Source organism: Elephantulus edwardii, unplaced genomic scaffold (assembly GCF_000299155.1).
Source record: "Elephantulus edwardii isolate Elephantulus edwardi_28Jun2011 unplaced genomic scaffold, EleEdw1.0 scaffold00148, whole genome shotgun sequence".
Lineage (NCBI taxonomy): Eukaryota > Metazoa > Chordata > Mammalia > Macroscelidea > Macroscelididae > Elephantulus > Elephantulus edwardii.
Window position 1 is genome coordinate 5,497,649 of NW_006399898.1, and position 13,949 is coordinate 5,511,597.

The 13,949-nt window shown below is 62.4% G+C and overlaps 1 protein-coding gene across 1 annotated transcript in view; it reads left to right on the plus strand.

The window, feature by feature from the left end:
- Positions 1-5,626: 5,626 nt before the first annotated feature.
- The window catches only part of RHOF (ras homolog family member F (in filopodia)), a 10,589-nt gene continuing 2,266 nt past the window's right edge, over positions 5,627-13,949 (plus strand). The window contains exons 1-3 of the mRNA XM_006894648.1: positions 5,627-5,761; positions 5,954-6,041; positions 13,771-13,880. Of these exons, the coding sequence (XP_006894710.1) occupies positions 5,642-5,761; positions 5,954-6,041; positions 13,771-13,880 (318 nt within the window). The 5' untranslated portion in view covers positions 5,627-5,641. The remainder of the gene's footprint in view (positions 5,762-5,953; positions 6,042-13,770; positions 13,881-13,949) is intronic.

Genomic DNA, 13,949 nt, shown 5'->3' on the forward strand with positions numbered 1-13,949 from the left:
CCTGCGGCCCGGGCGGTGACGGCTGCCCGCGGCGAGGAGGCCCGGGCGGGACGAGGAGGAGGAGGGCGCGCCCGCGGGGCTGACCCCGGGCCCCCCAGCGGCCCTTTGATGGCCGGTCCCAGAGGGGCCTTCGCGGGGCACACCTCGGGGAGGGGGACCCCGAGGGCAGGGGGCGAGCCCTCCGCTGGCCGCTGTCCTGGGGGAGGGGATGCGGGCGGGGCCTTTGGAGAAGCAGATGGGTCCCCTCCCGCTGTCGCCCGGCCTGTGACTCAGCCCCCACCCCGTCCATCCCGGGGCGAGGGCCGCCTGGGCACTGGTCAGCGCCCCTGGAGTCCAGCCTTCCGTCCCCTCGCGCGGGTCAGTGGGGTCCCAGGCCCCTGCTGGGCCACCCTCACCACCCCCTCTTCCCCTCCCCCAGGCACAGAGTGGAGAAGGGACAGCGTGCCCCCCGGTGGGGGGAGCCCCACCAAGTGGACAGTCCTCCTCTGGACAGCCAAGCGGGCCTAACTTGGCTCTGACAGTTCTCCACGAGGTAGGTATGAGCCCCTTTCCCAGATTGTGCACGAGCTTGGGGGGGCCGTGGCCCGACGGAGGCGGATCCCCCCCCCCCCCAAACTGGCCAGGCCGGTTCTGGCCCCTCCCCGCAGCCGTGTGCCCGGTGTGCCCGGTCCATCCCGCCCGGCAGGTCTGCTGTCAGCAGTGCGGGGCGGGCAGTGAGGCTCCGGATTTAGCAGCAGCTCGAGGCCCCATCTCGAGTTTCTCTGCCTTTGGAAGTGGTGTCCCTGCTTCTAGAAGCTCGGGGTGCCCAGGCTCCAGCAGGCCCGGGGGGTGTGCCCGGACAGTGCTGAGGGAGGTTCCCCTGACCCCTCCACCCCCTCCAGGAAATTCTCACCATTCCATCCCCGCCCCCAAGATGCCTCTGGAAGAAGCCTGGCCTTGGTTTGAAACCCAGCAGTTGAGACTTGGGTGCAACTGCATATCCTTGTTCTGAGAGCCAGGCTTTACCGGTTCTGCCAAAATGAGACCTGAGCACTCACTCCCCAGACCTGAGGGAGCCTGGAATTACGTGGGGCTAGAAAGCCCACTCCCTGCAGCCATGTGGACTGTCAGGGTTAGGGAGGAAGCCTAGGGCCTGCCCTGCAAACAAGTCCCCAGATGATGCTGATACAACTCACATTGGGGACCCCCTGGGCCAGGTGACACCTGGAGGGGGGGGCTGAAGCCTTGCTCTGTCTCCAGAGCCCCACCCCCACCCCTGTGCTGGCCCTGTGCCTTCACTCTGCTGGGCCATTTGGGTCCAGGTGCCACCAATCCCGCTGTGTCCAGGCCCCCTCCACGCCCACCCGCTGGAGCTCGGGCTCAGCTGCAGGGTTCCTGGGAGGTGCTTGTTCCGTGTGATAGAGGCTTCTGTGACCCTTAGCTAAACCCAAATCCACAGGAATGGAGTTGATTCTAACTCCTAGCACCGCTGTAGCGCTGAGCTGGACCCCCGGTGTCTGAGATGCCTCCTCACTCTCTTCCCTCTTGGGGGCCACTGGTGGGTTAGAACTGACAGCCTTGCGGGACCTCTCCTGGGTGGCACGGTTGTGTCCAGAGCTCACCCGGGAGGACAGGGCCTCCATTACTGTCAGGTTGTTGCTGGGAGAGGCTGCCAGCTCCTCCCCCAAGCTGAGAGCTGAGAGCACGTGGCAGGGCCCCAGGGCAAAGGGGACAGCTGGCCTGGCTCCCTGTGCTGGCCATGTTGGCCGGCCTGCTCCCCTCCTCCTGTGTGTGTTAGTAGCTGGCCTCCCAGAGACACCACTCCCCAGCTCCTCCGGGATGGGGTCATGATTTGGGGTCTCTCCCCAGAGAGCAGAGTGACTCCAAAGGTCAGGAGGCCAGCACAGGCAGAGCCAGAGCAGAGCTCCAGGTGTCTTGAGTTAGAGCCCTCCGCAGGCCCGCACCCCCACCCCAGCTGTCTGGGCTATTTCGGGCGCCCTCCTGTGCCAGCTGTCTGCTGGCATCCCCGCCCAGGCTCTCACTAAGCTGTCTAGAAGAGCGGCCAGCACCGGCTAGTAGGGTGCCCTTCTCACCTCCTGAGCCAGGGGTCCCGGCTTGTCCCTTCGGAGCCTCCCAACTGTCCCCCTTCCTGTGCCCCCCTTCCTGCAGGAGGGTGGGGAGCACTTGGCAGAAGTGGCTGTGGAATTCACTTTCTAATGACCCATTAGTAACCTCCCTTTCTCCCCAGCCCCCCCTGAAGCTGCCCGTTCCCCTGGGGAGGGCCTGCTGGCCACCCACCTGCCTTGCCTGGTCAATGACTGCTCTCTACAGCCCCTCCCACCTGCCTTGGGGCCCAGGCAGGTTCCTCCACTCAGGGCCTCCATTAGGGAGCAATTAGGTGCTAAACTGAGTGAGGTGTGAGTTCTGGAAAACCTGGGTGACCTCCTCCGCCCATGCGCATGCTCCCTCTCCCCCTCCCCCTCTGCTCTCTCACCCTTTGTTCCCTGGGCTCCTGCTGTGGGGGGCTGGCCCTCTGCCATGCTGCCTGTCATTCCTTGTGTGGCCTAGGAGGGGGCGGGGCTGCCCGATCCCTGCCCTCCACCTCAGCCACTGAGAACCTGGGAGGAGTTGGGGGGCTCACCCCCAGCCACTGCCGCTCTCAGTGCATGGATCCCCTTGTCAAGGAGGGGTGGACGCTTATTTTGCCAGTCTTTTTGGGTCAGTCTTGGGAGAGGAGTGAGTCTGGATGCTGGCACTGCCCTGCCCCACCTTCAAAGACTTCGGGCTGAGTCGTGGGGCAGCCAGGGTCAGGCTGGCCACCTCTGGGACCTCACGATAGATTCATGTGCTCAATGAGACGTGGGTGACAGACAGTGTGCCCTCAGGGTCTAATGAGGCACCCAGGAAGGGTCCTTGCTGTCCCCATCCCAACCAGCTGAACCTTTGTCCTGGGTGGATTAGCCGTGGCTGCTCCTGCCGCTGCCCTCTGCCCTCTGCCCTCTGCCCTGCATGTGGGTCTCTGTGGAACACAGTGCATTCACCCCACAGTCGCCACCTGGGTAGCGCCCAGGACTTCCTGTCCATGCTGAGGATGCCAGGCGTCTGGGACATGGCACAGGTGAGGGAGCAGGGACCCAGGGGGAGGGACACAGGCAGTTGGCATTATTCCAGAGTATTTTTAGCTCCAGATCCAGCCCCCACCCCCTCCACCCACAGCATCGGCTCTATGTCCATGGCCACTTTGGTGAGGGACTGAGGCCGAGGCTCCGCGGGCCTGGCCAGGCAGGGGCCAGTGTCCACGGTCCTGGGAAAGCTGTTGCTCGTTTCGTGGTTCCAGGGGTTCCAGTGAGTTTGTTTAGAGCACGCTGTGACCCTTCCTCTCCCAGTTGTGAGTGACACCCCTCCTCATCTCCCTGCTCCCCACTGTGGTCCTCGGAGGGTCAGAACCCAGGGCAGCCGAACAGCAAACTGGTGCCTGCTCGGTGGGTTCTGGTTCTCGGTGGCCCTGCAGAGGCGGGAACGTTCCCCCAGCTGTAACTCTAGAAGTTCCTCCGTGTGCTTCTCTCGAGGAACAGCAGAGGGTTCGGACCGCTGACCTTGCTGGGTAGTAGCCAGCCAGCGGGGAGCTCAGTGGCCGTGAACTCACCCCAAGCCCACTCCTCCCGTCACGCTTTACGTGAGTGAGGGTTCCTGCAGCCTGGCTTACACTCTGAGGTCTCCCCTTGTGGAACCTCACTTGTAATAAGTCTTTGCACTTGGACCCCTCGCCTGTCCTCCTCCACTGGCCAGGGGGCTTCCAGGGCCTGGCTCTGCTGCTCCAGAGATCCAGGATCCTTCCACCCCAACTTACTCCCCAGGCTCTCTGCAACCTGATGGAATTTTCTAGGCCCCCTTGCATTGGCCCAGACTAGAACTCTGGTGGCATAATTAGTATCATGTTGCAGATAGAGAAAGATTAGCAGTTGAAATCCACCAGTCATACCCAGAAAGAAAGATGGGCAGTCTCCTGTTGAGACTTCCAGGGTAGAAACCTGAGGAAGGCTTGCTGTGAGTCTGGCTAGTGACGGTGGAAGGGGGACCTCCAGTGCACGGCAGTTAAATCATGTACAGGCCAACCAAAGCAGAGTTAGAACCCAGCACCTGTCCGAGGGAGATGGGTGTGACAGCCAGCTTCTGTGGAGACCCCACGGCCCCTGAGTCATAACCAAAGTCGGTGGGCTGGGTGGATCTGTTCTGCATGCCCTGCATCTCAGCCTCTACTGAGTCCCCTTGTTGGCTGGCCCTGCCAACCCCAGGCTGTGGGCTCCTGGAGGGCAGGAACACCTTGGCCCCTCAATAAAGATGCATTTAAAAAGGAACAGATGCGTTGCTGTGCATTTGTGGAGGGAGGGGGCAGGTGTTTGACCCAGCAGGTGTGAGGTGGTCAGAGGAGTCTGGGCCTGCCTGGCTTGGACAGCTGTCAGCCAGAGCGCCCATGGGCGGTGGCTGCTGCCCTCCAATGGTCAGGCCCTGCCTTGCACCCTCTGAATACCTTGCTTGGCAGCTAGGGCACTGCCATGCTGGCACTTTGCTCCATCAGGTGACGCTAACCGATCTTTGCTGACAATTTGGAAGTCAAGTCAGCTAGGTGGACGCGAGGATGCGGAATCTGGACTCTTCCTTTCTGAGGACACAGGTTAGGGTCCTGCTGGGAAGCCCAGACTCCAGCCCATCTGCCACGCCTTCCTGCCCTGGCTGGCCCTGACCACTGGTCTGAATAGGGACCCAAGAGTGACCAGGAGGAAGGAGTGGGCTTGCACTGTGTCCAGTAAATTCTGCAGCGCTGATGAGGGCAGAGGGGTGGGGGGAGTCCTGGGGTGAAGACCACGTGGCTATTTCTTGAGTTAGCGGTCTTCCCCCAAAGTGCCTTGTTGACCTCAACTCGGGTCCACCTGTGTTCCCGTGCCCGCTGGCGGGTGGCTCGCTGTCAGTTCGGTTCACGCCTCTGGCCGTGGCGGTAGGAGACCCCAGCCCGCGTTCTTGGGGGCAGCTGGGTGTTGACAGCCGCTCACCTGCGCCCCGAGCGGCCTGCGCACAGACGAGTGGCCGGCAGGGGGCGCCGTGCTCCGCGCTCGCCCCGGAGTGTGGGCGGGGGCAGGTGAGCGGAACCTTAGTTCCCCCCGCTGCACCTCGGCTCGACACAGAGGCGCCCCGAGGGCCAGAGCAGGTGGGCAGGCACGGCCTTCGCGACAGCATCTCCCTGCCTGCCGCTGCCATCCGGGGGAAACTGAGGCCAGACCCCGCCTGGCCCAGATCACCGCCGGGGCGGGGCAAAGCCGGGGCATTTCCCGGGCTCCTCGGACCCTGAGCCCGAGACACAGCCCACCAATCAACGAGCCGGGCGGCCGAGCGGGCCAATCAGAGTCCCCGCCGGAGGAGGAGGCTGCCAATCAGGGGCGCCCGGCGTGTAGCAACGGCAATAGCGGCGTCTGCCGGCGGGGGGCGCGGCGGCGGCGGAGCGTGCGCGTTCGCAGCTGCCTCAGTTTCCCCGAGGCCGAGAGCCGAAGGCCCAGCGCGGGCGGCTGCCGGGCGGAGGCGGTGCCCAGGCTGCGCGGGGCGGGGCTTCCCGGGCGCTGCCACCGCTCCCGGGCACCCGGGGTGTCAGTGCCGCCTGCGCGGGGCGATGGACGCCCCCGGGGCCCTGGCCCCGGCCAGGAAGGAGCTGAAGATCGTGATCGTGGGCGACGGGGGCTGCGGCAAGACCTCGCTGCTCATGGTGTACAGCCAGGGCGCGTTCCCCGAGGTGAGGCCCCGCTGGGGCGCGTCCCGGGGCCACGGGCGCCCCCGGAGGAGCCGCCACCTCCAGCGGCGCCGGGAGCGCGGAGAGCGGGCACCCCAGCTCGGGGCTCGCCTTGGGGGATCGCAGAGCCGAGCGGGGTGAGGGTGCGGAGGGGACCCCGGGCCTCGCCGCCCCCTGAAAGACCTTCTCCGACAGCACTACGCCCCGTCCGTGTTTGAGAAGTACACGGCCAGCGTGATGGTGGGCAGCAAGGAGGTGACTCTGAACCTCTACGACACGGCGGGTGAGTGCGCCTGCGCGCCCAGGGGCCGGGGGTCCCCCTCTCGGGCTTCCCCCGCCGGGGTGTCCCCAGGCTCGGCCTTCGCGGGGTCCCGGGGCGCCTCCCGCGCCTCCGTGCGCCCCTCCGTGATCGGGGACCCCTGGGTGTGTTGAGTGCCCGCATCATCCCGCCGATGGTTCTAGAAGCCCGGGGGCGACACTTGCACTCCGCACGGCTCCTGCCTTTCGCTCCCGTGGCGCTTGGAGGCCCTGAGAACGCGCTTTCTGGGTCTCTGGTTCAGGGGGACAGTGGGGGCAAGGGGGGACCCCGGTTTCTGCCCGGTGTCTCCAGCCCGATGCTTTTTTGCGACGATGCCCAGGCTTTGATGATTGGTGCTGCAGTGTGCTTCCTCCCCCGTTGCTTGGGAGGAAAAGAGCAGACAGTGTTAGAAAATAAAACCCGGAAGGATGGCGTTGGGGGAGCGGTGGCTCGGCCACCTGTAACTCCTGACCCACGGGGGTACCTGCTGATTGCTCCAGAGCCTCCCGCCAGGGCTGGGCAGGGAGAGGACTGTGACCCAGCCCCCCTGGGAAACCTCCTCCGGACTGGGCTCCCCCCTGGGCTGAAGCCACTGGGGGAGCAAAGGTGCCCAGGTGGGGCTCATCAGCCTGTGACTCAGGGTTCAGTGTGTGACCTTCGTGGAATCACGTCCCAGCTGACCCCTCCCTTGTGTGTGCGAGGGGAGGTGTCAGGCCGACTCTATGAGTTGAGCCCAAGTCCAGAGCTGCCCCACCCCTGGGCATAAGGGTTCCCCAGGCCCCCTCCTGCCCCCTAGCTGAGCCAGGCCCTCCCTGGAGGGCTGGGGGGAGTGAGAAGCCCCAGGAATTCCAGAGGGTGTGGCAAGGCAGTAAATGCATTTGGAACACTTCACAGCTTCACCAGTGACCTGTCCCAGAAGGGGCAGCAGTCCAGTAGACCCATTTTATGATGATTGCAGATGGGTCCATTCAGATGTACAACTCTACCCTGCCCAGGGCCCAGGGAGAGCCGGAGGGGGGTTTCTGCCCCTCCTCCGCCCCAGACTGTGCTGGTTCCCCCATCAGACCTCAGCGTGGGGGACCTCATAGCCCAGGGAATGCACCCTCAGACACTGGGACACTGGCATGTGAAGGCTCTGGACAACTCCTAGTGGAAGATACAGGGATCAGAGCTGCTGTGGGTGGAAGTGGGGGCCCCGTCACGGGAGTCGTGTAAGTGTCACCTGCTTGAGGAATCTGTCCACATCCTCCCTGGCTTTAGCCACATGCAATGCAGATAGACAGACAGACGGACCAGGACTTCAGTGGGATTTCCAGGGACTGTTTCATCCTGGGGATTGTCAGGGCCTCTGTCTGTCTGTAATCAGGGCTGACACATTTATGAGGAGTCAGCTCCTACGGACAGTTGCTATGGAATCCGTTCCAACTCACGGGGACCCCAGGAACTAGAGAGGTTTTCTGCTCCCTAAGGTCATGCTTGGGAGGGTGGAGGGCAGGCGCAGGAGGGGAAGGCCCTCCAGGAGGTGGATTGATTCAGTGACTGGGGTAATCGGGATGGGTGTGTCAGAGACAGTGCGATTGGCACAGGACAGAGCGGAGTTTAGGGCTGTTGTACACAGGGTCACTATGAGTCGCAAGCGACTCGACGGCACAGAACAACAAAGGTCATGTTGGCTCTCGTGGCACTGCAGGCTGAGCATTTGGCGGCTAGCCAGTCACTCTGTAGGGAAGGGGCTTCCGTAAAGACCACAGCCTCGGGGACCCTGTGGGGCTCCCCTACTCTGTCCTGGAGGGATGGGAGGGATCAGCCTGTCGCAGGAGCGGGCTCTGATCCTTGTGGGAGTGGACAGGCCTTTGTCCATATAGCGCCACCCGGCCAGTAACCAAAGAGGCTACATATTTATTCCTTCCGAGGACCCCTTGCGAGGGCCACACTGACTCATATCTGTGACCTTGGAGGTCAGGGCAGGAGAGCCCCACGGACTTTCCAAGGCTGAGCTCTCCACAGAGGAGCTGGTGAATCTGAACCGTTGACGATTTAGCTGGAAGTCCAGCCCTTTACCCATTGTGCTGCTGGACTCCTCGCGTGAAGGAAGGGCCGGGCAAACATTACCTGTCATGGTGATTTCTAGGAGTCCTCGAAATTCCAGCCCGAGCCCGTTCTGGACCATATGCCGACCCTGTCCCTTTCTGATGGGGGGACTCTTGTTCTTCACTATGCTGGACTCTTTGGCTGGGGCTTGAGACCCTTGTGAGGTTCTGGGTGGAAGAGGCGGCCTCAGAGAGCTCCTGTGGGGAGCAGGAAATAAGGCTGCCCCTCCCCAGGGTCCCGCTGTGGTCACTCATGGACATTCCTGGTGCATGAGAAAGACGTGGGGAGGCTGGGCCACAGCGTCTGTCCACACGGGCCAGGGCGGTGAGGCTGGGCCACAGCGTCTGTCCACACGGCCGGGGAGGCTGGGCCACGGCGTCTGTCCACACGGGCCACGCCGGCTGCGTGAATGACTCACATCTGAATGTGGGGAGGGTCGTGTGCGAGAAAGGACAGTAGGGAACTTAAAGGTGGACAAGTATATGGAGAACATAGTGGATGACCTGACAGGGAGAGGTGGAAGGGTTCAGGGAAGTGACCGAGCTAGAGAGACGTCTAGAAACGGTTGTTCTAGAAGGCTCTAGACCCTGCCAGCCTGGGCCCAGAGGGACCCATTTACGACTCACTGATGGGACAGAGTGGCCCCTGGACAACTGACTTTGTCCACAGACAGGCCCAGGGGATTGTTCTGGGTGTGTGGGTGCCTGTCTGGCCACTTGTCTCTGTCCTGTGGAAGGAGCTAGAGGGACCAGAGGGGGCAGAGGGCACCAGGGCTCAGGTCTGTGGTGAGGGGCGGGGGCTGTGAACGCCCATCGGTTGGGCCATCACCCGCCAGGCCCTGACACCCTGAGGCAGGAAGTTGTGGTGAAGGCTGACATTTCCCCGGGAGAGGAGAGGTCCAGCTAGAGACAGACTTCGTCTGGGCCTTGGGGTGGTGGGGTCCAGGCTGGGAGGGTCCCAGGGAGGTGGAAAGCAGTGGTCTCCTTTCCTACCTGAAATGAGGCCAGAAGGAAAAGTGGGGGCGGAGAGTTGCCAAGGAGTTGAGGGTAAGAGGATGTGTCCCAGGGTCATAGAAACTGGGGAGCCCTGGAGGCTCTGGGGAGCTGAGCGCATGAGCCAGTCGACTGGGGACTCTCAAGGCCAAGGCCCAGCTCTGTCTGGGGCGGAAACGCAGGTGGGTGGAACCCAGAGGGCTTGTACAAGTGGGTTCCTCTCTGGCGGCAGCTTCCTCTTCTCACACTGCCTGTCCCCTCCCTTGGCCAGGAGCTCGGTCTAGCTGGGAACCACCTGTGTGCCCTCCAGCAGAGCCGGAGGCTGCTGGTAGCCTGAGGACACCCCTTCCCCTCTCAGACCTGCTCTGGGCCTCAGAGACCCCAGACCCCCACAAAGATGGCTGCGGCAGCAAAGTGCCCTCTGACGAAGGAAGTAGCACAACCTGAGGCGAGATCGCACTTCCGCCAGTCCTGCAGGGCCGCCGACCACTGGAGCCTGGGCAGCTCTGAGGGGGCCTGGGCCACGGGCGAGGCCTGGGGGGAAGCCCCAGTGTGGCCACGGGCATGTGATCCAGGCCGGACCTGGGTGTGGCATGACAGGTTGACTGTCTAGCCTTGGTCTTGTGCCTCCTAGGAGATGTTGGGGTGGGTTGATACCAGTGTGATGCCTGTGGCACACCGAAGGAAGCGGGCAGCTTGCTCATAATGCAGTTGGGTTGCATGCTGTCCTTGCTGGGTGCCACTGTTCCTGTCAGGTGGATGACCTCTGGCATTACTGGCTGGTTTTGTCATGCCTCTGTCCCTGGACAAAGGCCACGAGGAGAGGAAGACCCTCAGTGAGGCGGTGACTGGGGCGTGGCCGACGGTGAGGATGGCACAGGGGATGCTGATTGTTGCCGACAGCACCTCACAACAGGCTTAAAATGAGCCACCCTAAAGCAGACACCCCGAGAAAGGCGAGGTGGAAATGGAGCATGTTGGGGGACCCAGGCTCCCCGTGCCAAGAACCTCCTTATACCCTGGAGATTGAGAGCGAGCGTTCAGCCTGAGAGGCAGTAAGAAGTGGACGCCACAGAGCCCCGAGGCCAGGAGAGGCCTACAGCCGAGAGGCGGTTGAGTCCTTTCTTCCCTACAAGCCCTCAACACGGTGCTGATTCAGGGCAGTCACGGCAGTGTGCGTGGAGCGAGGCCACGAGGGGGCTCGGCTCCGGAGGGTCCAGGCTGCGGGAGCCGGCGAGGAGCGCAGTGCCCCGCCAGGGCCCAGCCTTCACTGTCCCTCCCCGTCTCCCTCCTCCGTGAAGTCCTGCAGGTCCCCCTTGGCCCCGTTGTAACAAATGGCATAATTATGGTCCAACTTGGGGGGGTTGTGGAGCAGTGTGGCATGACTGTATGGTTGGGCCCCTAGTTTATGGGTCTCTGGGGGTCAGAGCCCCCTTGCACTGTAGCCTCGCTCCTAGGAAGTCTGTTTTGACCACAGTTAACACAGCAGCCCGTCTGATCTGCCCAGCACTGCCCAGCCCACAAGCCCTTGACCTTTCCCACTCTCTGGGGCTCAGCTATCACCCCCTGTGCAGATGAGGAAACTGAGGCCGGCACCATGCAGTCACGGGATGGGTGGGCCTGACTCACGAGGGAGCAGCGTGTGGGACTCCCCCCCACCCCCCGTCCCCAGTGACAGGTCAGCAGCACTGGGAGGACACAGCCTGGGTCCCCTTCTCACACGGAGATCCCACGAGAAGAGCCGGGCCAGCAGGGGGCAAACCTGGAAGGTGCTGGGGTCTGGCTGCCCCCTGCCTCTCAGAGCCCGTCTTTCCCGGTGCAGATAGCAGTTTTTGCTCACCTGTCTGGGGCCGTGGCCTGAGGGTGAGCACAGCTCCCTGCCTTCTGGGGGCAGGAAGGGGGAGTTGTGGGGTCCCAGCAAGTCCATTTCCATCCAGTTTCCCCTACAATAGAGGACAGTTGTCCCAGAGGCCTCCTTTGGCCTTTATGGGAGCTGCTGGTTCAGGGGACAGCTCAGGATTTGACTGTTGCACCCCCAGAGCAGCTCAGTCCTCCTCCATTTATCAGGCTTCCCCCCAGATGTGTGCCCTTGGGCAACTCACTGCCTCCGTCTGTGCATCTGTGACATGGGGATCCGTGGGGCCAGCCTTGCTAGGTCCCTGTGTGAAAGGCTGAGTTCAGACAGGGCGGGGAGGGCTTCAGCAGGGCCCCCGCACACACCGAGCGGCCCTCACTTAGGGAACTGAGGCACTGCTGATGAGGGATTATCTGGAGGAACCCCCATGGTGCAGCGGACTAAGCATCTAGCTGGTAACCACAGGGTTGGCTGTTTGACTCCACCAGTCACTGCGCACACCGAGGCAGCCACCTGTGTAAAGATTACAGTGTGTGGACCCTACCATTTGTGGAAACACCACAGAGGGACCGTGTGTATGTGGACCCAGTGGGAAGCATCCACACCTCATAGATGAGGAAATGGGCCCAGAGCTTAGTTCCTGGCTGTGAAGTCTGTGAGGGCTTCCTGGAGGAACTGGCACTTGTGCAGAGGCTGGCCAGACGGCTGACGTTGGCACTGTGGACGGAGTTGGCATGCCAGCCTGACCTTGGCCAGTACTTTCCTGGGCTCTTAAGGTGACAAACTCGACTTTCCCTGCCCTGCTCACCAGCCTGAACTCAGGGCACAAATGTGAAATGCCCTTGGAAAGGGCTGCGTCATCTGCACAGCATACTTTCAGCCTGCTGGGACATGTGGCCACCTCCTGTGGGCTCTGTCCTTCCAGGTGGCTGGCTCCCAGCTCTGTGCTGGGCCACAAGGATCAGTTATGGCTGACGTGCCCAGGAAGGAAAACAGGACCGCAGTGGGGCGGGGAGGGGGGGGACCAGGACGGGGAACCAGGGCCAGGAAGTCCCTTGAAGGTGACATTTCTGCAGACACGTGGAGTTGGGAGTGGGCCGTGTGGCTTCACGCAGACGTCCTCCACTGACTGCCACAGCCCAGCCCCAGCCTTCCCCAACACACCTGGGCTTCACACTCAGGTTCTGTATGTGAGCTGCCCTGGCACAGCTGGGGCCCTCGTCGGCCCTTGTCTCTGCTGTCTCGGGCAGGAACAAAACCCCCACCGAGCATTAGCTTTCCACAGGTTTCAAGCCTCTGCCCAAGCAGACCTGCACATCTTTCTCTTGTGGGCGCCTGGGGGGGTTCAGAATGCCGCCCTTTTGATTGGCAGCCCCGCACTCAATCCTCTGCACCACCAGCCCTGTGCTGCCACCCCTGAGGCTCTCAGTTCGAATCTACCACTGCTCTGCTGGAGCAAGCAAGATGGGCAGTCTCTGAAAACCCACTGGAGGGTCAGCTAGGAGCCAGTTCCAGCCAGAGGACACACGCCACCCCCTCTGGGGAGATGGTGGGGTCCACACACTTAAGTGTCAGTGCTGGTCCCCAGGTCCAGACCTGTGTTAGGATGAGCACCCCTGGCTGTGGAGTCAGCACCCGCTCGTGCGTCAGAGTAGAACTGCAGCCACAGGTCTCCAAGGGGTACTTTTTCCTCGATTGCCAGCCCTTTCTTCCAAGGTACCTCAGGGTGGCCTCTGAGTCCAGGCTTCTCATTAGCACCTGAGTGTGTGTCGTAGTTGACCAGAGAAGAAGGGAGGAGAGTGCCCTTGTTGTTTGGAAAAACGCTGACCCATTAAGGGGTGGAGGGCAGGTATCAGCAGTGAGTCAGGGGAACAAGGTGTTGACACAGCGATAAAGCCATTTGGGCAGGAGGTACACACTCCACGATCTTGGACAGGGGCCCCCTTCTCTATTTGCATTTTTTCTGGGAGTCTGGCATTGTTAGCATGAAATGCTCCAGGTCTTCTTAAACCCACCTTCCCTCTAGCCTAGCTTCCAGGCTCTTCAGTGGGTGCCGGAGAGGGGCGGGGACAGATCCTCAAACCCCAGGCGGCCTCACTGGGAAGCTGGCCAGGGAGGTATGGAGCTGGCCAGGGAGGTATGGCTCTGCTCTTTCCAGCAGCCTCCAGCCCCCCCTGCCTCCAGCCCCCCTGCCCCCAGTGTTTGCAAGGATAAAACAAAGCCGGCTCCCTGCCATTGACCCCAGGGCAGACCCAGAGGGCGTCCCAGGCTATAAACCTTTACAGCCACAGACTGCCTCATCCCTCAACCGAGCTGCTGGTGGGTTCAAACCCGACCTTTCAGTTGGCCGCTCAGCAGTTAATCCACTGCGCCACCAGGACTCCTTCCAGTGGAAGAATGGCCTGGGAGAATCCAGCTGCCAGCGTGGCTTTTCTCAGGGATGCCAGAGGCCAGGGCTCTGCCTGGACGTGGCTGTGAACCCGGGGCGCCCCGGGGGTCTGAGTGTGGGGGCAGGGGTTGAACCCAGCCTGTCTGACTCCAAGTTTGCATCTTTATGTCCAGAGTCAGGGCTGCGTCGGCGTCACGACCACAAACGTGTCCCCACATGCCCCTACCCCGTACCCAAGACCCCGCAAGCACCCATCGTGGGCACCCCTGCTTCCTAGTGAGGACCTGAGCCACCTGTTCAGGGACCCCATCTGCTGGTCTGTGCACAGACAGGGTGATGAGATGGATGGATGGGCATCTTCCTGACCCCCACTCCCTCTGGCTCCAGGACAGGAAGACTATGACCGGCTGCGGCCCCTGTCCTACCAGAACACCCACCTTGTGCTCATCTGCTACGACGTCATGAACCCCACCAGTTACGACAACGTCATTGTCAAGGTGAGGTCTCCTAGGGCGGGTGGGACAGGGCAGAGAGGCCAGCCAGGCGGCCCTGACCCTCCCCCCCGC